At 34.9% G+C, this 26055-nt stretch overlaps 1 protein-coding gene and 4 pseudogenes across 10 annotated transcripts; 2 read left to right on the forward strand and 3 right to left on the reverse strand.

Moving 5' to 3' along the window:
• Positions 1-965: 965 nt before the first annotated feature.
• Positions 966-15968, reverse strand: NRPC1 (nuclear RNA polymerase C1). 9 transcript variants are annotated; one of them, XM_022899954.2, is made up of 27 exons: positions 15785-15968; positions 15548-15677; positions 15202-15351; positions 14927-15101; positions 14429-14616; positions 14132-14241; positions 13884-13983; positions 12961-13176; positions 12728-12876; positions 12493-12634; positions 12249-12389; positions 11777-11965; positions 11470-11698; positions 10239-10332; positions 9636-9870; positions 9245-9436; positions 7453-7551; positions 6409-6612; positions 6060-6314; positions 5374-5521; positions 5115-5266; positions 4629-4784; positions 4442-4555; positions 4264-4364; positions 3488-3692; positions 3119-3321; positions 966-1104 (listed from the first exon to the last, which is right to left on the reverse strand). In XM_022899954.2, exons 1-27 carry the CDS (start codon positions 15856-15858, stop codon positions 1089-1091), a joined length of 4167 nt encoding a protein of 1388 aa, XP_022755689.1. In that variant the 5' UTR covers positions 15859-15968; the 3' UTR covers positions 966-1088. The 9 variants fall into 9 exon arrangements, 5 of the variants coding, with proteins under 5 accessions (XP_022755689.1, XP_089598709.1, XP_022755688.1 ...); XM_089742583.1 differs by lacking the exon at positions 966-1104 and adding an exon at positions 1369-2010 and having other exon boundaries at positions 14953-15101; XM_022899953.2 differs by lacking the exon at positions 966-1104 and adding an exon at positions 1369-2010.
• Positions 15969-16138: 170 nt separating this feature from the next.
• Positions 16139-17810, forward strand: LOC149515209 (uncharacterized; annotated as a pseudogene). Its single transcript, XR_016326964.1, has 2 exons — positions 16139-16948; positions 17686-17810. The product of XR_016326964.1 is annotated as an uncharacterized LOC149515209 (transcript).
• On the reverse strand, positions 17709-18255 carry LOC149515210 (chitinase 1 pseudogene; annotated as a pseudogene).
• Positions 18256-18988: 733 nt separating this feature from the next.
• LOC111303584 (laccase-17-like) lies at positions 18989-20488 on the reverse strand (annotated as a pseudogene).
• A 919-nt stretch (positions 20489-21407) lies between these two features.
• On the forward strand, positions 21408-22068 carry LOC111302649 (embryo-specific protein ATS3A-like; annotated as a pseudogene).
• Positions 22069-26055: the final 3987 nt, after the last annotated feature.

The raw sequence follows: 26055 nt of genomic DNA on the forward strand, positions 1-26055 counted from the left end.
GTTGGACCGAGAATTGTTCGGATCTAAAGAGAGGAATTTTCGTTTCACATGTTCCTTTGCTCTTTGCATGTGTCAAAATTTTTGATTTGTTGGTTTGAGTTAATTTGTTATGGATGGGAATGGGATGAACCAATTTGAACATGGGATTTGAGCATTTAGGCTTAATTGGTTGTCGAAAAGAAGCCCATAAAGACAATCATGTTTAATCAGATCACTCAAGTTTCATAAAAGAAATTAAACCCATGTTGCCATAAACAGTTTTTGGCTAGCTTTTTGTCAAGGGAGGGTACTGAAATCACATGCTCACACGTGCAGGCAGTAACCTCTCCCTTCAATTTTATCCATTTGGTCCGTTTCCTCTGAACACTCTTTGCAATACTTAAGAGGGCACACTCTCTGAAATTACAGATCCAGCTTCCCAGTTCTTGGCTGTCCCATAGTTCAGGGATTAGTTCTTGCTTGGGTTATTTGGAAGCTGTTCGATGGTCTGAGGATGAAGAGGAGAAAATCGTATCTCATCTAAGCCAACTTGAACTTCATAGCTCAATAACAGAAGTTCTTCAGAGAGCATCATCTGAACCATCCACTTCAGCAAGAGCAGATGACATCTTCTTGAAGCTACTTGGTGTTCTTCAAGCCAAAGATGATAAAGCGTGTCGAGAAATGATAACTCTTATTTCACGATTACCTAGAGAAGATTCATTTGATGATGACAATCGTGTTCCGGCACGAAATTAGCCGAATCACTGCTCAACTACATATTGCAGTTGGTAGAGGAAACATCTTGTTTCCAAAAGAGAGCCGGTTCTCTCTGCTGTCGACATTGTTGGAAGCTCTTTATGAAGATTTTGGATGGATGCGAAGAGCTTCCAGATCTGGTAGATAAGAAACTAGTGGACGATGGACATGGACAATGCTTACCCTTTCTTTGCAGCAGCAACAGGCTGTTTTCCTTGGTTGGCTTGACAGATTTTTCAATAAAAAGGGTGACTGTCCCAGAATCTAGAGAGCATTTGAAGTTTGGTGGATAACAGCTTTCATCAGACAGTAAGCTGATGTGCAAGATTGTTCCCAGTTGTAAATACCAGTCAGCAGTTGTCCAACCTGAAATGTATGCCATAAAGGGTTCAAGCCAAATGTGTACATATATAAAGTAACATTCTTTTATGAAATGTTTGCTTTATCTCCACACTTCTGTTTTCCTTGAACACTATGAAAATGTTTGTTCTTTCGAAACTTTCATCTTCAACCGCAGGGGATGAGCCCGTGTACCGTAGAGCCACGGTGTGGAAATCAAAAGATTGACTCGTAAATATTGTGAAATGCCATTCTTTTTTAAAATGTCTAGTAGCAAGCATTTGCATGTGATTTTAGGCAAATTTGGCTTACCTCTTAAATATTAATTAGTAATCTTAATCAGACATCAAATCCTGATCCAAGTTCCAACTTGCTTAGTTTGAGAGCATGTACAAAAAAGTGAATAAATCACAAGCTCAGCTCAAACATCAAGTTATTGGACCTAATTCTATCAAATTCTATTACAGTAAAACATATAAAAAGCTGCCAGCAGCACCAATTGCACATGCCAAAGACAGGCAAGTCACGAAGAGAGATCACCATCAAGAAGAATAGTTAGTGATGCAAATTCAAATGTGAGAGGGGAAAAAGGATAAATTCAGAAAACTATGTAGTAATTGCATAAGTCATAGATTGAGCTAATTGGAGAAAGTGCTATTCCTGAACGGCAATCTGATTAGAAGCCAGCCAGCTTCTAGGAAATGAGAAGTTGCATCCGTCACTCAAATGCTAAAGCCTTTCATCCATCCTAGCTAAGTATCGGGAATAGGGAGAGTGCGGCCCTGTTCTCTGTTCTTAACATCTCGCAACTCTGGTTGGATGCTGTTGAAGCATAATCAACATAGAGCTCCTGCCTGATAATTTTCAAAAAGATAATGACCTCAAGATAAAACTGGATCTGGTCCATATCGTAGCATAGGAGGTGGATCGACTCTACAAATAGGAAAAGAAAAGTTTTAACTAAAACTTAAACTTCCGGAAAACCAAAGGATATTAAGAAGTATCATCTTCTCTAACTCAGTATTATGTTCTGTAAATGTGACCCAATGTTAGAAACATTAGTTAACAATATGTCACCCATTTTCAGTGTTACTCATTAAGAACACACAATTCCAAGCATGCAAACTCGTATCTGTGAAGTGTGAATAAGCATCATTACATAATCACTTCCATGTTATCAAAAAACCCCATAAGAAAAGTTAGATGGCTGCCACATAAAGCCAACAAGACTTAAAAGGTTAGTTGCAAAGTCGTCACAAGAGCAATAATATTAAAGGTCCAAACCTAAACGGGAGAGATCTGCAGATTATAGTTGTTTTGCTATTTGTCATAGAAGCACAAGAGAAAGAATATTGAGGAGGTCATTTCTCAATCGAAGGGGATGTTCAAACAGTCTCCACAAGCAGTAACAGATTACTCCAATTTATTCTTTTTAGGTAACACGGGGAAGATTTAGGGACTATATTGGAGCTGTATTGTTACCAAAGCACCATAAATGTTGAAAATTCAGTAGATTATTTGTCCGTCAGCAGGAAATATAAAAATGGATTTCATGCATAGCAACAGCAAATCCTCAAACTCATTCTTGTTAGATAAGATATTATTCTAGGTTCCTAGCAACTACTCTACCTGCACACGGAACACCAGGTCGTCGACTGTAATTTATGGATCATAGAACAATATCCAAAGCAGGCAATGCATATTGCTTAGATATTGAATCTATGGCAAAGAACAACCATGACGGAATTTGTGAAAAGAGACACCAGTCATTTAGACTGCTTTGATAACAGAAATGAAGACTTCTGATTAAAGAAGTAATGACCTTAAGTATGGCAAAAAGTAGTCAAATAATCAGTACCGAGTACTGACCAAAGGCCAGAAGCTTTTGTTGGAGCATTATAAACCTACTTCATCGGTCTTCAATAATTCAAATTACTTCCTCACAAGTAAATCTTATATATAAAGATTGTCCAAAGAATACCATAAATAAATAATAATAGTGCAATAAAACAGAACATTAGAAAATGTTTTGCATGCTTACTTTTGAATAACTTTGAGTATTCCAGTGCCTATCTGCATCGGTATGCCCATGATGATGCACTCGGTAACTCCCTCAATCCTGTCATCCCTCCCACTAACAGAAGCATTGAAAAGGTGATCAGCTGTCTTCTCAAATGAAGCCAGCATCAATATACTCTTGTCCATTTTTTGAATTCCAAATCTAGTGATGCCAAGAACTTCCCCCTGATACAATAATAATGTAAATGCAGTTATAAATTGTCCTGAAAATTTTGTCCACAAAACCGGAGGTCCAGAACATCATCTAAAATTTCATTATGGCAAAGAAAAAATAGTTTTCTTCCTTAATTTCTCAATGATAGGAGGCAATGAATGTCAGCAAAAAACCAACCCTAAATGTCATCACATCTGCTAGAAGCATCATATGGCGTATGTCTATGCTCATTCCATGGCTAGCCATAGTTACTGCTATCTCATTAATTATGCACGTTCTAGCAGCTTCAATTCCCAATATCAGCTGCATTTCCATGACATGGTTACTAAATGTCTTCCTTCCATCAATTCCTTCAATGCCCATAACTGCTTGAAGCCCCATGCTGAAAATACAGATGAGACATTTCTAACAATTAGGAAGGAGCTCTCAAAAAGTAAGAAATGATGAAAGACACAATAATTTTTATAATAACAATATGCACCACACAAGCAAGACATGTTCGAAAAACTATCCATCAACAGGCTAAATTCCATTTTTCAGTTACCTCCTTCCATGCTCTTTCATTTTGCTACTGGAATTTAACTCAGGTTATAAAGTCTATTGCAGTATCCATTAGTGCTGGAATAGTATTCTAATTCTAAGTTCCTCCTGCATTTTCTTTTTCTTTTTGAAAAGGAAAAAGTATCATCCAGACCCTTCCCCAGGAGTGGGTGAAGGGTAAGACTAACTTCTATTAAGTTGTAAGTTACCAAAGAAATATTATGTAGATATAATTGTCAAAATAAGTCTCTCCATTACTTTTACCAAAATATATTATTTTATGGTATCCATACAGCACATGTTGCAGGTTTAAGGCCCATTTAAAACTACTTCAAAGAGACAGACAGGGCAATTAGTTTTAATTACACTACAACAGAATGAAACCAGTGGAATCTAGCAAAAACCAAACTAACCCTTCAACAAACAACTGGTACTGCTTCTTCCCTTCTTTCTGATTATTCTTATTCTCATTTTTCTTCTCAGAAATAACAGCACGTTCAACAGTTTTTATGCCCTATCATCCAAGGACATTGAAATAAGCACACGTATTCTCTCCAATTCTCCAATTACAAAGATAATCTGGAGCCTCACCTTTACCACAACCAGTGGAAGCAGATTTTTAAGAGAATGAAGTTCAAAATGAATTTTACTTCTATCAGCTGGAGGAATAACTTCCAACTTTCTAACATCCAAAACCTTCACATGCTGCAGAGTAACATAGAAGGAGATGTTAAGAATCCAGAGTGTTAGTGTCAAGACCACCAATAAGAAATCTGACCTGCTCCTTTAGTTTAATTTTCGGAGTTTGCAAAATTGATTCTTTCACAATATTTGCATCTATATATAATTGTGCATCTTGGATTCTTTCCATGTCAAGGGTGATAACAACTGATGCTAGTCTTGAAGTCATTACAATCTTGATGCTCTTAGCAACCTGCACGACAAGTAGATAGTCATCTATGAAAACAATCAACCCATAGGAGAACAAGCACACAATAGAAATAGCATTGCTTTTAGCTTGTTTGAGAGCATAAGCAATTGAAGAAGAATCCAACAGTACAAGTTCAAGAACTCAAGACATCAGTAAACGTATAATATGTCTGAAGCTCTGAGAATAATAAGCCAAGTGAAAGATGTTACAAGATCCGCCACCACTATGTAAATTATAATCCAATGATGAATATATATTAAGAAGTTTAAAAAAAAAAAAAGAAAGATTGAAAACAAGATAGCTACAATTTCTGTTGAATGGATTATTTCCTACCTGTCCCAAAACGGTTTTCTCAATTCGACCTTTTACCATTCGTGCAATGTTCACATTATCAGCAAACTCAAGTTCTGAAGAAATTATGGGAGTGCTAATTCTTTTGGCTGCATTAATAATTTCTTTGATACGGGGAACCCCTTGTGTAATATCTAAAACAGCGTTGAGGAATCACTCTGAAAATTCCTTTAAAGGACTCAAAGTCATAGTAATTAATAACTGGGCATTCAAGATAATGACATCGATGAACAAAGAATACTCATGCTTGCAACTCCAGCAAAGTGAAATGTCTTCAGCGTCATCTGTGTTCCAGGTTCACCAATACTTTGAGCTCCAATAGCACCAATGGCAGTTCCAGCTTCAATGACTTTAGAGCGATAACGAGAGATGCAAGTTCTAACAAAAACCTATATAATTGTAAAAGAAAGACAATCATCGAAGCCAACATTTTTTTGATCATGTACAAAAAGGAAAAACATGTAAAGAAGGCTGGAGTAGATTAGAGCATTTTGATACTAGAAGAATGCATGATATCAACTACAGGTATGAATATTATTCCCTCCATCAAATAATCATGGTCCCCTTCAGAAAAGAAAAAACTTCAAAACTTCAAAAATTCAAAATTCAAAATTCAAAATTCCAAAACACTATCCTTTTAATGAATGAAGTCTAAACATACAAATTGCTGTGGATTTTGAAGGGTAATTCAGGAGAATGAAGTAATTCTAGTATTGGAAGGTTGATTTTGGGACATTTAAATATGATAAAAAGTGCCCATTCAACATGGTATGAGGAAGTAAATACATGTGTATTTACACGCACAAACATATTCCACAAATTTTTTAAATCATGCAATGAACACACACACTTCCTAGGCATAAAGAGAAAAACAACTGAAAATGGGAAGACATAAGAAATTATTATTTACGGAATGGCAATAGTTACCTCCAACTGCCTGTTAGTGATACCAGATATTTTATGGCCAACATTCTCAAGCATCTCACTCTTCTGTACACAATATTTAACCAATGTCATTACTCTGAGTAGTTCGTTCATCCGCCCTTTAAGAAACCCTACCAGAGATTTTTTGAAGGCTTCAGAGCAAATCCCAGAAGGATCATGTTTAGCTATCTGCTCTTCTATCATTTGTGGGATAGCTTCAACAGGTAAGTAGTTCTGTTCTACTGGAGGACAGGTAGCCTGTAGATGGACATCAAACAACAGAAATTCAAGTTCATCCACCCCATCTATTACAAAATTTACAAAACCCGCTGAGAGAGACACGGTTTCACACCTTTACTTTCATTAACAATCTGTCAAAATTCAAAGGAAATCCACCTTTTCCCTCCATATATGCAGGATCCATGCCATCATCTCCATAAATAAATTGAACTATACATCCACTTGCATTTCGAACAGTACTATCATAATGAATGCTCAAGTCCTCCAATGCTTTGATCAGTCTACGAGACATGTACCCTGTCTCAGCCGTTTTAACCTGCAAGTCACAATGTGTCAACAAAAATGATAATCTGAACCCAACCCCATACCATTCTGTCAATCAATGTGAATCTAACTCAACCCTTCCGATATAGCTATATAAGTAACAGTAATGTATTACAACGGTTCTATAACACAATTCTGCATGCCCCCAAGATATTTCTTGAATAGAAATTAAAATGAAAATCTTACATTAGATATGGTGCAGAATAAAACAAATTCAAAAGTTGCTGCAGATAATTGCTTTAACTTGTATCAGTAATAAGAGAAACATTCTTAACAAGCTCAAAACATGCCAAAAAGCAAAGTCAAATGTGATCAAATTAAAACAAGTAATAATTCAGGTCCATGTCCAAAACTGAAAATACACTATAATAAATGATTTTGCCTTAAGAGTAATGGATCAATCTAGTAGTCCCCACCGGTGAAACCTCTGACCTAATTTATAGGTCCACACTGAAATGGCAGAAAGTTTAAAATGGTTGGCTTTAAAATGCATTTACCCAAGTTTAAGATGTTTTATCTTTATATTAGTCTACATTTACAACAAAGTGTCCGGTGGTAAAAGAAATCAATCAAATCATAAGGGATTGTCTACTTTTAGCAGTTGTCCAAAGTTTTGGGAAAGTGGATTAGAATTGAGGATAGACAAAGCAAAACATAACATTACGTTGTAAAACTAGTAAATATAACCAAGCCAGAATGCAATTAAGCATAAATAAGCATACGAACATATATACAAACAGTCTACTAGTTATAACTACACCAAAACAGATCCCCTCACAACAACAGTAACTTTAAAGGACAACAAAAAGAATTGAAAAGAGATCAATCATACAGCTGTATCCACAAGGCCTTCTCGCCCACCCATTGTGTGAAAGAAAAATTCTGTAGCTGTCAAACCACTGTAGAATGAATTTGCAACAAAACCTTTAGCCTGCCAAAAAAAAAATCACAAAATTATACCCCCAGAACTTCATCAAGTTTCATCAAAATCCCCTACATTTTTTTTGAAAAGGTGCAAGACAAAAAATTCCATGAATACCCAGATTTTGTCAATTGTCATCAAAATTTTCTAAATAGTTTTATGAGATGACGAAAGAAAAAGAGAATCCTTAGGGCCTAAAAGAAAATGTTATTCCTTGCATCCTCAACTATTCTTCCAAAATTTACATCTCAGTTTATCTTTGCTGTTCAAAGCCATAAAAATGCAATGATCATTTCAAAATAGGTTCAACTCAATCTTGGAGAATGTTGATATCACTCCCACATAGTAGTAAATCTACAAAAGGATGAATTATGGCAAATCATACATGGACCTCACATAAGAGAAATAAACTAATCTTTTGGATATAAAACTACAACATGAATCAGGAATAATCATCTTCCAATTCAGATGCATTTCACTCCATGCGTTCATTTGAACATTTTGGATAAATGAGAATAATGAACTATAGGCCTTTTATTTCAAGAAAATCAAACAGTCATATAGCAAATATTTGGAGAATGTGCCCACGTGGCAAGTAGCAGGCTTAGATACACTTGACTATTAAGGTTTATATTAGGAAGAAACAGTTTGACGTATGGAACTCAAGGTGGAAAAGGTAAGTATAGATATTGCTTTGCTGCAGCAGAGGATTAAGTTGCAGGAAAGATCTGGACAGCAGCTTTCATTGCAGGTTCCCAGGTTTTTTGCTCACTGGTGTTGAAGAGTCTAAAGGCTACAAATAAATTCAGGGGTTTGGGGAATGTGGAAACCACAGATGAGTTGGAGTTAACTCAAACACCACAGTAGCAAGGACCAAATAAAGATATTTTTAATGACAGAAAATCATTATAAGAGAGAGTTGCCCTACAAGAAAAATGCCTCAAGCCTTAACTATCCCAATTAGCGCATAGTTTCATTGATAAAAGCCTAAAAAAGTATACAGGATGAATCTATTCCTTAAACAAGATTTGGAAAGTAATTAGTTACTAGCCTACTAACTTAAAGAGAGAAAAAAAAAGAGGCAACTCCTAGAAACTCTATGCTAGACTGAAAGTTAGAAAAAAAATAAACACCTCTAATTTTCAAGAATTGCAGAAAATTAAAAACTAGGCACAGCAAATTACAAGACAATTTCTAAAATAAAATTACATAAGAGATACTTGCCTTTCTACTCCAATGTCATATGGTATAATACTTCTCTAATTGTAGATAAAGAGGATTTGTTTCAAAGTGTAAGTCACTCATACTCTTTAGCACAAATATGAGGAACCACAAACAACTCAACCAATAACCCTTTTGAATGAAACTAAGTTGAAAATTGGGATAAACATTCCTTACTAAAACAAATGTAATAACAAAATAAACACCAATACAGACCTTTTACCACAGTTTTCAGGCATCAAAAAGGTTAGAAATTTATTCCATCATATACACATATCAACTTAACACAGAAGATATTCCAAAAAACATTGAACTGTTAATCGCATCCAGGTAGCACAAGAAATAATACTTGCTCATCAGCATGAATTTTTTTCCTTGTTTTATTTGACAGATAACTAAAATCTATAAGTTCAAGTTCTTGTACCAATAAAAAATATATTTAGATGTTCAAGAGCTAAAAAATTAAAAAAAAAAAACTTACAGCAGGGGTTTTCGATCCTCTATGAAAATGAGGAAGGCTACGGTCTATGAATCCATTAGGAGCACGACGACCCCCAACTGACTGCTGACCAACACATGCAATCATTTGACTTATATTTATAGCAGAACCCTTGGAACCACATTGCGACATGATCAATGGACTGTTTCTCCAATGTAGTTCTTTCATGCATACCTATTTCAATGCAATTCTCATAAGATATAAACAAAATAGTCTTCAAACAATCATCATTCTAAAAACATAAATGTTTCCAAGCATATGGCACATGTATAAACTTAAAATATTCAAGGGAATGCAAGTATTCACTGTATTCCAGAAATGACCATTTAACTCATTCAAGCAGAAAATGCTAAACTATAGCCCCAGTCCTTACCTTCCCTGTTTTGTCCCGAATGTTATTCAATATTTCAGTTATATTAGCTTCTAGTGTTTGAGCAGCATCACAACCAGGTTTAAGCTGTAGTTTCCCTTCATTGAACATGTGTATCTGTTCATCACATTTTTTATAATCTCCTGAAATCGTTACTGCTTTCTCGTCATTCAAACTTTTTCCCGGTTGAACATCATCAATTCCAATTGAGAAGCCATGATTCCCTATCCATCGAGCACTGCATAGAAGCATACAAAGAGAAGAATTTTGAACAGAAGAATAAAGAAAACACAAGTCAACATGAGACCTGAAATAGAATTAAACACATTCGAATAAATTGGAAAGAGAGAGATTCTGTTGAAACAGTGACATGCATTATTGATGTGACTGCTATAAAAAATATGAAATCCATGTTATAATACACCAGATTAAGATTTCAAAGAAAATTTTTCAGAAAAGTATCACAAGTCATGAACTTGCTCTCACAATAACACGAAGCACTTACATTAACATGGAGTCATTCAAAGCGCCAGAATGTTCACATATGAACTAAAGAAACAATGACGGAAGAAATTTGGCAATCAAAATCTTGGGTTAAATGGTTACCTCAATTTAGCTAGCCGATTCATGCAGGCAGCAGCAGCATGTGCATTGTAGTCCCTGAGAAGAACAGAATAAAGTCCATCCTTGTTGCCGTTTCCTGGATTCATGTTGGAGGATATAAGAAACTGAGAATGTCAAGAGCCTAACTTGAACATTATTGTTCTTTTTCCCCCATAACTCAAGACAAAGAGTGACTCCAGGATGGCAAACAGATGACAAACTTCAAAAACAACAATTAATGTCTTACATTAACTAATAGCATTTGAAACCATCAAAACAGATTGGATATTTACAGCCCTTAGATAATTACAAGACACCATTCTATTGGGTTTCAGCCTGTGTTTAGTTCATCACAGGAGAGTTCAACTAAGTGTGGGCCTTGTAACCTAATATAAACCCATAATAGGAAGGGGAATCATATCATATATAGGCTAATACTATGTCCAGTCTTAATCCTAAAGCAATTTGTTTAAAACCTAAGTTTGCCCCGTTAAGAACCATCCATGAACATCATCTTACAGTGATCTCAAGCTCTAAACTCAATCATCATGTTAATTTTGCATCCATGTATGTGTTTAACCTTAAGTTCCATAAAAGTGATGCTGTAAACCAATGAAACTCATTTCAAATATTATCAGAAAAGAGGAAGAAAGCAACTGTATCACACACAAGGTACTCACAGGAAACCACAAAACATCAGAAAAAAAAAAGAAAAGGGAGATAAGAACTAGCTCCTCCACATCAATGGGCAACTAAGAGTGTCTGTGTGATAGGCTTTCTTAAGGTTTAGTAACCATAAAAGTTTAGTAAAAGTAATAGCTTAGAAAGTGCAAAGTCCCAAATGAAAAATATGCTCTAGAAAATGTCTAACAAGAACTACATTCTCCTCATTTCACCTGCCAAAATGAATGATATAAACTTTGTAACAAGAACTGTATTCTCTTCATTTTAGCATGCAGTTTTGGTCTAAACTTTTATCAGCTAATCCTATCAACATACCAAATCAAATTACCAAGCAACAGATTCAGCTGGCATTGCTAGATGCATCTGGTATCTGTCAAATCTCATCAGTATTAAACAAGTCTACAAGATGTTTTGGCAATGCACTTTCTATGATTCAATAGAAAACCTAACAAATAAGAATTAAATTGGAGGGCAACAAACTAAAACACCATGGGATTATCGATTTAAGGCAGTACACGCAGGAAAAACTAAGAAACAAAGCAACACTCACCTAAAGTAGCCTTCCCCAATTGCCCACATATAAGCTCACTATTCCGAATATAGACAAATCCGTCATTAGGGCACATTGTCTCTACTTCTATTTCTTTATCTTCAATCTTTCTGATAATTTTTTTGGAGTAGTTTCTTTCCTTAACCATAAGATTCAAGTAGACTTTCACACTTGCATGTGGGCGTAACAGAACGTTAAACAATTGCTTACCAGTCCAAAGCTCTATTGGCTGTGTCACAACAATTGAATTCAATAGAAAATAGAAAAGCATACAGGGAAAAGTACTAAAAATCATATCAGCATTTACCTTAAGTATTGTTGGAGTGGGCAAATCTATAAGATCCATGCCATCACCCATATAGGAACATATAAGTGAAAAAGCTGCACGGTCATAGAAAGTATCCTTCCTTGTAATGAGAAAGGAAGATGTTAAAAAATCCTGAGTAGAAGCAACCAAAATTTCTCCATTTTTTGGAGTGCATAAATTATTTTGCACCTGGAAACACAAAAAAAAAAAAAAAAAATCAAATAAGAAATTTTCGGATTTATCTAAATTTGCAGGAAAAGGTGTTCGGTAGCAGTTCACAAGTTCCATTTCTCAGCACATTTCTTATCAAACCCTTATCATTACTGCTATATTATGGGTCACCAGTGTGAGAACATTTTAAGGATCAGAAATAAATATTAATTTCAAAAGTTGAGACGGAATTACAGAACTAAATGCATATGATGAATCCACAGGCACAATTCCCGAGATAGTATGATATTAAAGAATTTACCCCCATCAACATGAGTGCCTCTGTCCGAGCTTCTTCTGTTTGTGGGACATGCATGTTCATTTCATCACCATCAAAATCAGCATTATATGGGTTACAAACAGACTCATTGAACCGCAATGTTCTCCATGGCCTGATTCTTGCCTGAATTCATGGCATCAGGATATGATCAAGCAACAACTTGGATAAAGAGACAAAAGAATAACTACATCAAATGCAATTTAATATATCCACAACCAATAATCACCCTATGACACATGATAGACATTCTATGCAAGCTTGGCTGTCTATTGAAGAGAACAATATCTCCATCTTCTAAATGGCGGTCAACTATACAACCGAATTTTAGTTCATCAGCAAGACGCTTCCTGTAATCACCTATCAAGAGCCTATCATATCAAAGTAATTCCACATGATTAGCAAAAGAGGCAGTTTTCAATATCAAAATAATGACAAAAGTTATAAGATGCAGAGTGATGAACCTTGCTGAACCATCAGGATATCTGACCATCCTTGCACCAGGGTATTTGGAAGGGCCATTACGAACACACTGCCTTAGCTTTTCTATATTGTGATTGGAAACACGTTCTGGATATGTCAAAATCCGAGCCATATGGATTGGAATAGCCACCTGAACCATTGATTCCATCAAAGGAGAAATAAACCAAGATCTCAAAATCCTAAAAGTTGTTCAAACATTACTAGGAGACTCAACCTCAGTAATTTTCAGGTTGGGGTCAGGTGATATAACAGTTCGGCCAGTATATTCAACACGTTTTCCAGATAAGTTCCCACGAAAGCGTCCCTGCTTCCCTTTGATGCGCTGAACAAAGCCACTTAGTGGCTTTGACACTTGCATACTAAAAGGAACGCCCCGAACATCACTATTAATGTACTGTGCAACTTCAATTTGAAGCATCTCCCAGCCACCCTAAAGCAAAATCTTTAACATAAGACATCACAAATGATATTCCAGGAGAAGAAAGAAATATCTATAATAGCAACATTTCTTAATACTTGAAAATTTTACTACAGCAACCCTAGTCTTCAGCATTCCTACTCCAAGAAGAGACATGGGACCCACATAATACAACATCCTGTAGTGATCTCTCTTTTCTATGCTTTGATTTCTGGCAGTCAACTAAGTCTGGCACTTCTATATCAGTAAATTCTCAATACAACATTAAGGAAACAGCTAAAGGTAAGAGCACCAGGGTGCCAAACTTAAAAAGACGAACCAATTCTATGCAAAGTACACTACTAGCATAACCACATTGCGTCAAAGAGATATTCATACAAATAGAAGGCTCATTCAACATTAGTGTAGAGAAACAAGAAGAAAAAAATAGCAATTCATCTAAAAGGTACAGAAAGGCAATAAGACAGACAATATAATATGAAAAACTAAATAAATCAACATGACCAAATATGATTGCAATAATAGCATTCAATCAGTCAACAAAGAGACAGTTCAATAGTTAAAGCTTGGGGCTTTCCACTGCAAGGTCTGATGAAAGGTGGATAGGCCTCCCTCCTGTTGTGTATCCCAAGGCCCAATTAGCCTCCAAACAACAAAAGATTCAACATTGACCTAAATTCCAGCAGATACATGTTATGTATCAGAATCCAGTTCCATACCAGACATTGGAATGCAGCACTTGTTTCTACTAATTCTTGACGAAGGCTAGCATTTGCCTGAATGATTCGTTTCAACCTCTCAGTAATGTCATTTTCGTTGCTGCAACATGGAAAGAGGAAAATTGTAAAAATAATTTATACTTTTATCACCTCTAGTGGCAGCAAATACCATAGTTAAAACCTGATGTCTAGTAGCAAAATGGAAAAATGCATGTTATAAAATAGAATAAGATATTTGCTATGGAAACCTCTGCGACCCATCAACCATGACTGAAGGTCGGATAGCTATAGGTGGCACAGCAATGTTCGTGATAATGAGCTTCTCAGGTCTATCAGAAAGATACAGCAATTCGCAATCCTGTGAACAATGAAATACAGAATCATATCTAGTGTTATTGGAAAAAGTCAAGGATGGGGAAAATTTTATAAAGATCCAAAAAGGAAACATTTCTTTGTTTTCTGTTTAAAATTCATGCTACAAAACTTGTTCCAATATGTGAAACATGTAATAAAATTTTGAAAACAAAAAAGGCATAGGGTTATACCACATCAGTCATCCTTTTAAAAAGAGAAAGCACTTTGACAGGGTTAAGAACATATGTAGCAATGTTGAAGGATGCCTTGGACTCTTTTGTGTGAGAAATTGCAGATCTAAATTCTTCCAAGCTGTTGTCATTAATTTTTGAACGATCATGAATAATGCCCAACATTGCCACAGCCTTCTTCACCGTACCTGAAAACCATTAAATGGAAAAGCAATTCCAACCTGGTTTCATTTCATACAATCATAAAAGCATAACAAACTCTACATAGCAATTACCATAACCAGCTTAGATTCTTAGTTCAGTTAATGAGGAAGAGCACAACAAGCATTCAACAGGAAAAGAAAAAGAGATCTAACCATTTTAAAATAAAAGAACCTCAAGAGAACCCTATATAACAATTACCGTAACCAAACACAAGCTTCTTTTTACTTATGAAGGTGATGCATACATCATGTCACAAAATTATATTTAAGTTACAATAGAATATAGAATCCAAACCATTTACAAATCCACATCTCCAGCACCTCACAGCTTTACCACCAGCCATAGCGGTACACTTCTTTACAATACTTTTCATTATATCACCCTTCTTCAATGCTTCAATCTTTGGGTTTCTCATCTTTTTCAGATAATCCTTGCATAACTTCTCATCCAAAAGTATATGAGAACAAGACTGTAAACAAAACATGGCAACCAATAATGATCAATACCGCACTTCAATTAAATTAAATTAAATCATAATTTAAAAAAAAAATTCGGGTCACATTTATTACCTTACAAATGCACTTCAAAATATCTAAAATTGTACTTAAATATCCAACATTATAAACAGGAAGGGCAAGAGCTAAGTATCCGTAATGGCCTGGACATTCCCCGAAATTCCCATCGCAGGTTGCACATTTACCGCTCTTATTTGCAGGGCCCTTAAAAACCCATAAAGGAAAAGTAAATTAGAACTTTAAATACTAAAATTACAAAAAAAAAGAATATATTTATCAATCTTATTTGCAGGGCCCTTAAAAACCCATTAAGGAAAAGCAAACTAGAACTTAAAAAACTAAAAATTACGCAAAAAAATGAATATAAACATAATGGAAGAAACTAGAAAGTATTAAATACCATTCGTGGATCCAGTAAGCCGCCTTCGATGGGTTTGTTTTTAGGATCATAGTAAACACCTTTATATACTTGAACTTCGGCAGCTTTGGCTATCTCTGAATCTGATAACATAGAGAATTGCATGCTTTTTCTGCATATATATAACAATGAAAAGAAAAACAAAACCAATGATTATAACGAAAATTTTAAATTCAAAACGGAAAAAGAATGAAATATAATTAGAGAAACGGGACTCACATTTTTCGTGGCCCCACATCTTCGATGTAAGGCCGTTTCGTGAACACGATATCCTGTGATTTTTGCTGCATCATCTTCGATCAAAAGAGCAAAATCTTAAGAAAACGGAAGAGGAGAAACGGAATTTGGGGGCGGGAAAGGGAGGGTTTTAGGTTATAAAAAATGTAATTGGGAATTTTGGTTTGGGTTGGGTTGGGAATGACGGTATAAAAGGAAGTCAAAGGAGGTGCTTGAAACGGTGTCGTGGAAAGAAGTTGGGGCTTTTTTCTTTTCTGAGACCAATTGAACTGAGCCTTAAATGAAAGGTTTGGGCCCATTAAATGGAGATTTTAATTGGAAAAATTAAAATACAAAAATCATAATTATTTTTACTCAATACAAATAATTTTATTTTTAATTTAGCCGGGAAGCCGAAAAACCCTAGAGCGTAAAATCTGTTGAACATTAAACCCTAGGGATTTCGATTCCCCGAAATTCCCTAACCCTAATGAAGACCGTAACGGGTAAAATCGGCTTTTCAACTGCAATTTCCGTCTCCAACGCAGCCAAAATCATCGCCAATATCACCGCTACAGACAACGGCACGTCGCAAGCTGTTAGCGCATACCATTGACGCACCTTCGCTTCTTTCAAACTCAAACGGTTGCATAGAGAGCTCCGGAAACTGTCGAAATCGAAACGCAAGAACAGGAAGTCCAAGTCCGAGAACACAGTGGAAGGCACCGGGAAGTCGAGTCTAGAACCGAGTTTCTTCAACTTGCCTCATGGAGCTGTGGAACTGAGTCAAGAAGCGAGTCAGGGGCATGGGGATAGTGAGAGAAATAAACACAAGAACAAGAAGAAACAGAAGGGTGAGGTGATTAATTTTGGGGATGGTGATGGCACAATTGTTATTCAAGATGGAAATGGCAATATGAAGAAGGAAAAGAAAGAGGTTAACTTTGGGGTGGATGAGGGCAAAATGGTAATTGAGAAGAGTGAGAGAAATGAAGAAGAAAGGGAAGAAGGGGGGCAGAAGAAAAGGAAAAGCAGAGAGATTGAGGAGGCAATTGAAAAGAACTCTTTTTCAGAGCTACGGAAGAAGAAGAAGATTAAAAATGAAGTTGATAAGCGATTGCTTTGAGGGATTTTAGCAATTCTTGTTGTTGTTTTTGAGGCTTGGAGGTATTCATTAGCTCCGTGGTTAAAATGTGTAATCATTTTTTGATACATTTTCCATTGTAATGTTGAGGAAATATGTTTGTTTCTAATTTGACTGAAATCTCTATCAATGGTTAACTTTGGCTTGTCTGGTTCTAGTTCTCTATCGATTTTATATCACGCCAAAGATGCATATGCATGATTATTAACAAAGTAGGAACTGCCTTTGATGCGTGGTTTATAAAATGTATTATTCACACGGTCATAGTTGAAAATGCTACTGATAAAGATGCTGTATTAGGAAGAACTAGTTCAATGCATGCAAATTGCATTTACTGATTGGCTTGTTATGGTGTGTAGGCATCCCAGAACCATATTGTTGCTTCTTGAATGTTAATAGAATTCCAGATGCAGATAGTTGTTGTAATCTAGAAGTTCAAAATAAAAATCCGTTTTACCCAATTATAACGGCTTGAGTTATGGTATTGGTTTGATGATTCACTTTGCAATTTCAAATGCGCTTTATGCATAACACAGATGTGATATATTGTTTTCAGTTCTGTTGGCTTTTCTCAGGGTCAGGGATGTTGATGGTGAGAAGGTGGACTTTCATTTTGATTATCATCTTTCCTTTGTTTTCACTGACTTTAGTGTCAAATCATGTGAAGCTTTTAGAAATTTCCCTTACCACCTAACTGGTCGTGGAGCCATCTTCTGCTAGACAACTAATTTTCGATACATTTGTTTTATTAATTTCCAAGGGAGGAAATATGTATGAGATAGATCATGTTGATCTGGCCAAGAAGGTCTGTGACAGCTTCTCATGGTGGAAACCAGCTTTCTTGGAGTCATCTGCTGACCAAGGAAATATGCCATGAAGTTTGCCCTGACTCTTCAGCCTGCGACATGCCTCAAAGAACCCATTTTCAGGAGACTCCCAGGCTTACTAAGACGTTACCACGTCTATAGTCAGAGCTCTGTTCATGAAAGTATTTCAGAAACCGAGAAATAGTTGTTCCCTTATCATAGGCGTAAAATGAAAGTTGACATGGTCCATGAGATGCCCACACTTCCTCCACAAGGCCAAGTATTTGGTTGCACGGAATCATCATTATAGGGTGCTATTGATGCAAATGACACCACCCCATTTTGTTTTAGGAACAAAAGAAGCCGTCCAATGAACTCAGCAACTGTGTCAGGATCTGCATGAAAGCGTTCATAGTCGATATCTATTCCATCGAAATTATACTTTCTTGATATCTCTGTTAGGAATGAATAGCATTTCTCACCCTGTGATTGATTGTATTAACCATTTTTCCTCTGGTTCTCATTGATTAGTTGACTGTAATGGGCACTCGTTGACAATTATCATTGGCATCATTGGCCACAAGCCCCATTTAAAGGTCAAAGTGCAATTTGGTTTGGAAGGGTTTGGCCAAGGCTCTGTCGAAGCAGTTGTAAAATGAGTTTACAGTACCCAAAAAACCCTGCCTGAACTTGATGCGAGTGGTTCCGTTGGACCCATTCTGGTTGTATTTATTGAAGTAATAAGTTGGCAACCAATAGGAACAGAAATTTCATTATCTCATAATTTTTCTGGGAGTTCTTACATTGACATATTCAGACCTCCATGTTACCAAAACGAAAACTCTCAATTCTTTCTCTTAACATCACATGGATCAATGAAATAATTATTGAATAGATACTGGTTTATGTCTAGATTCAAAAAGAATGTCCAAATAAGTGAAACTAAGGTTTGAAATTTTAAAAATCATCAGTAGATTTCTTCTGGTTGGACTGAATCAAGTAGTAGTAGCGAGTCAAATTATCAACACTTGTGAAGATCTGCTGGAGGAGGAACTAGCTTTTGGTTAGGAAGCTTTCCATCCAGCACAATCAAAGCCATCTTCAAACCCCAGCTTGTATGCACCTCCAGGTGGCAATGCATCAGCCATACCCCTGAAATCACGTGGTTAATTTTGTGATGGTCTTCAACTACCCAAAGAAAGCATGCAAAATGCAGGATTATGAAAGTCAAATTTGTTTTGTTTAATGCATTCTTACCTACCTGGGCACACCAACGGTTTTCCTTTCAATATGGTCAACAAGGTTGAAGTTTTTAGGGTCCTTATTTTGATCAAAATTTCCAAAACCTTGGCCAACAATAAAGAAATTGAAGCCATGCAAGTGCTTGTATCTTGCACGATTAGCTATACGTTAGAGTTAAAAGGAAGCACTACTAGTTTTGTTCCATTTCTCACCAGTGTGGTTATGTGGCGGGCCTGTGTATGTAATTAAATGGAATTATCGGACCACTTGGAAAATCAGTGGTGTAAACTGTAAGCAACATCTGGTTGACCAAAGAAATGTGCCTGGAGTAGTGCTGTGGTTGGCATGGCAAAAGAAAACATTATTGACTGAAGCTGCAAACATGGTTCCATTAGGTCCCTGGCAGGTTTGGTTCTGCTGACATGGGCTAGTTCAAAGACCATTTGTAATGAAAAACTGCTTTTCAGCCTTTGGGGGTACATTGGCGGGGAACTGTGCACTAGCTACGGAGTTTACTCACGAAATTTGCAGCAAAGTAAGTGTCATTTAGAGCAGGTAAAACTGGTTTAAACAGAGAAAGTTTCTTAATTGAGATGCTTGAATCTATCTAGTGGGTGGTAATTCATATTCTAATGCCAGCAACAGTTGAATTATCAAAGGTGCCTTCCCCTGAGTCATACGGGCTAGCAGTCATTAAGCACGTTTGTGGTTTGGCCAGGGGCGATGAGGATTGTTTCAGTCTCAAAAGATTTAACATAAGAAACATCAGCTTCAAGTCTTCAACCACGTTGGTTTGGCCAGGGGCGATGTGTTTTGCCCATGGTTAGCTATGCTGAAGAAGAGCTCGTCGTTGACAGCTGCATTGATGATTAAACGCAGAAGGTATGCCTTGCCAGGCTTCACCTTCAACTTGAAAGTATCTGTTAAAAGCCAGAAGTTCAGCGTTGAATTAAATATCGATATGATATGTAATCCGCGGAGAGGATATCAGACTATAACATTTCAATACCTTTGGCAGAGCAGTTATATAATGGTCCTTGAAGTCCATTTATGGTGTACGCATCAGACATTTGGGCTTCCACCTGTATGGATGGCCTGGCTAATAATTTCCTCAGAATCGGTATTAAACCACTCTCCTGCAATTTATTGTATATCATGTCTTTTGTTTCCCAAAGGATTCACAAAAGTATGTAGATTTTTCAGTCAGCCGATTCATTATTATTTACAGAAGATGATGGGAACTTCATTGTAGGGCTTGGGAAATTGTTGTACGTCACCCCAAGCTTAGGAAGAATGATCAGTGAACCATATACTGTTGCTCTCAACCATGATATATAAGCATGCCAAAAGAGAGTGCCCCTTTGGCCTACAATGTTGAAGTTATACCTCCGGCCAGTTTGTAAAGGACACTGAGTCACGTATGCCGGTCCATCAGCCTATCCAGACCAAAGGTGTTAAATGCCATGCCTACACCCTCAAAGAAACCAAACCATGTAGTAATTCAGATGACGGCATTTAATTTTTAACCATGGATATTTCTATTAAAGATTCATTTCAATGAATAGAGATGTTGTTTGGCACATGGTTCACCACTTCTACCAGAAGCTGATCACCCTCCTTTGCTGCAATGCGAGGTCCAGGAAATTATCGATTTACTGACACAATGCTCTTGGTGTGGCCCAGAAGAGTAAAATTTGCAGCTTAATCTGCAAATCATATTTCAACAGAATTAATGTATATCAGATACAATTAAGTCCGTGGACAATAAATTTCATAATTACTGTAGTACTATAGTTTTAGCTTGAATTTATAAGCATCGTCATAGTGATGCATACATCAAACTTGTAGCGCCTGGAGTACAGGCTCAGGGTAGTGACAGGAGATCATAAATGACGACACAAATGCCCCCAAAAGTGCTGTTGATGGACGAAGAGAGAAGCACCCATTTTTCTGTTTCTTTCTCTCTATGTTAGTCTTCTGTAAGACAAAACTAAGAACCCCTAATGGCAAACCTGCAATTGCTATTTGAGTGGGTATTCATCAAAGCCAGTGGAGTAGCATATCTGTAGTGCTGAGAGAAAAGAGTTTGGTTGATTATAAAGTATATAGTTTAACCAAAAGGAGTGTGGTGAAAATTGCTTGTAATAACCAACTTTTAAACGTAAACTCAAAAGCAACTTCTGATATTTTACAAACAAAAAGGTAAATATGAGTTCAGGTTAATAACATATGCAAAGTTTGTTATCAATCATAGCTTTAACTTCATCAGGCTGTTAATGGGAGGATGGGACTAAATTAAGATAATTTTAACTGTCAATGGTGTTGGCATGTATGAGATTCCTGGCATGGGGTTCCTATCAAAATTACAGTCAATTTAGAGTTACATGTATGTGTCTGTCGTTTGTTTTCCATTTTCATCACAAACTGGTCACGCATGAATAGTAAGGTAATTAACCTGAAATGATGCAATTTTGGCTCAAACAAATAAACAACAAAAGCTTATGTCCAAAGGGATATGAACCCAACATAGCTTGATTAGAATGCAGGAAATGGGGATGTCAAGCGTATCACTGACAGGAATATGTAAAAATTGGCTAATTTTGGTTATGGTATACAGGGAAACTGCAGCTACACAATCACAACACAAACAACATGCACCGAGGGTGCCGACACATCAGACCATGTCAACCTTAGATTTGGTGATACAAAATCTAATGACATTATAGTGCAACACCTAAATTCCAAGCATGTACGGAGGTGGATCCATTACAGCCTCTTGTTCCCAGAAAACCATTCCAGGCTTGCTTGGTAGATGAGTTCCAACTTCCAAGTAAGAGGCCAATGCGTGGAATCACCAATTTGCTATCTGTATCTCAAGCTATCTAGAAATGATGATTAAGGTGACCAGGTTTTGCACGGGTCGAGGCATTGGAAAAGTCTCATCTCAGTTCAAGATATTTCTATTTTAGAAGATATCAGCCTCGAAATGTTTGCCATCGTCCTGATTTGTGTGCTAAATAGGTCACTTCATTGGGATCAGGCACAAGAGGAAGGTTTTTTAGAAGAAACCAGCAGCTGAAACATTGATTCCATGAATCAGTTTGGCTGCATTTTATAATTTGTAATTGATAACTATACTAGACATTAAAATAGTTCAAAAAAATTATTAAATTAATACCTTAACAAATGTTCCAAGACCAGTATTTGCCTTTTCTAATCTAATTAAAATTTAATTAGTTAATTAATAAGCTTATTAATTTACAGCACGTACACAAAAAGTTATAGTGTGAGCGTCTGACAAACAAATATAAAAAAAAATTACTCACGGATATGCACATAACTATTGTTTTCATATAAATTTTTTAATCTAATAAAAAATCATATTCTTTTATTTTTAAAATACTACTCTTAATTATATGACAAATGAACAGACTTATAATTAAGTTGATGAAAGGGAGATCTCATTAAAGTTGAATCCATTGATTAACAAAATAACAGTAGTAACTCTGTTTGACTCAAAATATTAATTCAATAACAGTTTTAAAAGCATTAAAAACTGTACTTGAAAACAATCCATCTTCATCAGCAGGCCAAGAAGAAGGTGTGAAGCCTGTTATCTTCATTAATGACATGCTATTTTCTTTCCTTTTCCTCCTTGGCTTTATTATCTCCCTTGATAATCCCTGGATAATGACCTTAAAGCAGCTCATTTCTTCCAAAGGAAAAGAAACAAGTAAACAGGCTAGAACAAAGATCTGTTCCATTCAAGAAAAATGTCAAAAGTAAAATCGACAGCAACAGGCCAACAGTATTGACAGAAACAAACAATGGGTTACTGTTTTATTTGCAAAAAGAAGAGATAAAATGAAAAAAAGGCTGTGCTTGTTGCAGTATAACAAACTCTCCATTGAACAAAACGAGAGTTTTTCACTGTTTTTGGGTTTTCTCACGCTGAGCGCCTGAAAGTCAGATGCAGCTGCCCAGTTCTAGCCAAGTACAGTAGCCAAAGTTGTTGTGGCGTTAACCCATCAGTACGTTTCATCAGAAACTGTGGAAAAGAAAAAGAAACAAGAAGGAGATGATCATAACTTTGATGTGTTCCATCACATATATGGTGAAGGCTTTCAGTGATGCTTTTCCTCTTCTTTTTTTTTTCTTGATTTTGGGGAACTATCATGGAGGTGGGTACGGTTCTTGCCAGGCATGCTTAAGCTACTTTCAGAAAAGGATCTAGCCATTTGAGACAGCTCCTGTTTTGTCAAGCCTCTGCCATTTTTACCTGAAAATAATACCTTGCATTCTGTTAAAAGAAGCATTTAGAAAGAAAAGAAAACTGCTAATAAATGCACATGAACAATATTATTTAAATATTTTTTTAGGAAGTTATAGTTTATAAAATGATATGAAGAAATAATTACTGCACATGTAAAAAATTAAATTATATCAATGTAAAATTAATTTATTTTAGTATATTTATTACTATTTCACGTATAATTAATATTTTAAAAATAAATTGTTAGCTTTACCTATTTATCATGTATATAAAGGTTAATTAAAGCCTTTTTGTCAGTAATATGAATAATTAAATCGTAATTGTATAGCATAATTGTTAAATAAATTTTAAATAATAAGTATATGTGTATTTCAGTCGATATCTTGAAAAAAATTAAATTATTTTTGTCTTATTGACCTTATATACTCTATGTATTCTATAATTATTAGGCAAAATGGATAATGGGTTTTTTTATAAATATATGTTAGAATTTGGATTTTTAAATTTATTAAAAAAAATCTGATGATAGCATGATTTAAGGGAATAATAAATTATTTCACAAAGTAAAAAATTTTACCCCAACAATAATGCTCATTATTTATTTATTTTAAAATTACAAATGGATATGACATGTGAATAATAGTACTGTAAAAGTTCTTGAAAGGAAATAAATAACAATTTCCTTTGTCTTGGATCCTATTCCTTTCCATTGTATTGTAATTTTTTTTTTACCCTGCACATGGTAGTTACATTTTTACCGTAAATTATGATAAAAATAACTAGTAAGTATATGTTAAGTGAATAGTTTTTACCTTTCCCATTTTCTTTTTTTTTTTAATGTTTTTCTTGGTAGAAACAAATATTAAAAAATAATCAACTACCTTTTAATTCAATTGACATATCATTAAAATTAGCACTTTGAATTTACAAATTCAAAATAATTTAAATGTATAATATTTTTTTCAATAAAATATATGGTAAAAAATTTATTAAAGGAACTTTAATTTATTATTATTATGATGATGATGGATTTTAACTCATAATTAACAATTTCCAATATCTCAAACTTAAGTCCTCTGGATTTAATTAATAAAAGGCAAAAATAGACAAGTAATAAGTATGCAATTAGGATGTTGATAAAGTATTAAATTTCTTAGTTTTAGCAATAATGTTCAATTCTTGATAATTTAATTCTAAAAAAAACAAAAAATTCATCAAAAAATAATAATTTAAAGAAAAAAGTAATTTTATTTTTTTTTTGTAATGGTTCATTTGAATGGGTAGCAAAATTGACTCCGATTAAAAATGATAATAAAAATTATTGTAATTACGATTAAAAAAATTATTGTAACTGTAATTAAAAAATTTATAAAAAAATTTATGCTGAATGAACCTCATTAAAATTGACATTTGAATTCAATTGATAATACAATAAACTCAATTGATGGTGTGATAAACTTAACTGTATCACACTAAAAATGCGATGAAATCCAAATTTCTATTAAATAAATTTAACAAACCAACATTTTAACTATATATAGGAAACAGTATTTTATATTGTTGTTTTTCCTAGGAATTTGATTGGTAAAAATCTAAAACCTTATTCTTCATATCCCAAAATAATGTATATAACACATACAGTATATGGTTGTATGTTAGACCATATGCTAATTGCTAAATGTGCTCGAACTTATGGCAACTAAAGAAGGTGCCTGTGACAATGACAATAGCCAAAACCCAAAAAAACAGTACTGCTGATGCGTTTGATGACGATGATGTTCTTTCCTTTGGGAAAAGAAAGGCCCACAAGCTAACCTTATTTATTATCGTACTATGTATTCACTCCAAACCCTTCCCCTTTATCTTATATATTAATCGACAAAGCCATTGAAATACACGTGTATATATGTATAATATATTTTTTTTATAAAAAAATATTTAAAAGTAAATAAATTATTCAATTCTTAAATTAAAATAAATTATGTTATATTTGATAATTTAAAATAAATAATTATAAATTATATATTTAAAATAATTTTAATAAATAATTATCGATAAAATTTGAATAAAAAATTTTTTAATTAAAAAAAATAAATTTTAGTCATTGAATCAAACTATGAATTATATATATATAAACATTTAATAAAATTGTCCTGTTGCAAACATAAATCGGTAAACGTTCATTAAAGATGTGGAATACCAACCACAAAACACTTGGCGTTTTGAAATTAAATAGGGATTCTCTCGACAATCCTGGTAAGGCTGCTGCAGTGGTCTCCTTCAAGAAGATGAATATGGTGATGAAACTTTCAGAATATGCAAGGCAGCCGCTGCCGGGAAAGGCGAGTAGACAACTAGTCGTCTCGGCTGTCGCAGAATATAGGGCTGCGCCAGACGATGGTTTACAGTTATTGCATGGTTATACGTACGTAGGGGCATTCACTGCCTTGGAGAGCTCAAAACTAGGTTTTGATGCCTTTGCTGTTATTATTATTATTTTTACTGTGGAAAAATGACTCAATGCAACGACATACAGACAATAATTTTGTTGTACCGGATTAACCATGTTCTTAGAGACGTTAGTGCGTGAGGTATACGGCCAATAAAGTATTCTTTATCTTTATTTTTAAGTTTTTATATTATATTTATTTTTGTATTTATATTTAATGATTATTTTAATTTTTTTTATTTTTGTGAATATTTAATGAGTATGAATAATTATTGTATTTGTAATTTTTAAAAAAGTAAAAATCAAATTGTATTTTCTAACTTTTTTTTTTATTTTTAATCTTCCATATTTATGTAATTT

This window comes from Durio zibethinus, chromosome 13 (assembly GCF_047325235.1).
Source record: "Durio zibethinus cultivar Kanyao isolate XHJ-2024 chromosome 13, ASM4732523v1, whole genome shotgun sequence".
NCBI lineage: Eukaryota > Viridiplantae > Streptophyta > Magnoliopsida > Malvales > Malvaceae > Durio > Durio zibethinus.

Bases quoted from the DNA above. Each gene is read 5' to 3' on its own strand.
- NRPC1 (XM_022899953.2), bottom strand. From the start codon at position 15,858: ATGATGCAGCAAAAATCACAGGATATCGTGTTCACGAAACGGCCTTAC. The intron at 13,177-13,883 runs GTATGGAACTGG...ATTTTGCTTTAG, and splicing joins GTGCTGCATTCCAATGTCTG to GGTGGCTGGGAGATGCTTCA. The intron at 4,365-4,441 runs GTGAGGCTCCAG...CTTGGATGATAG, and splicing joins TTCCACTGGTTGTGGTAAAG to GGCATAAAAACTGTTGAACG.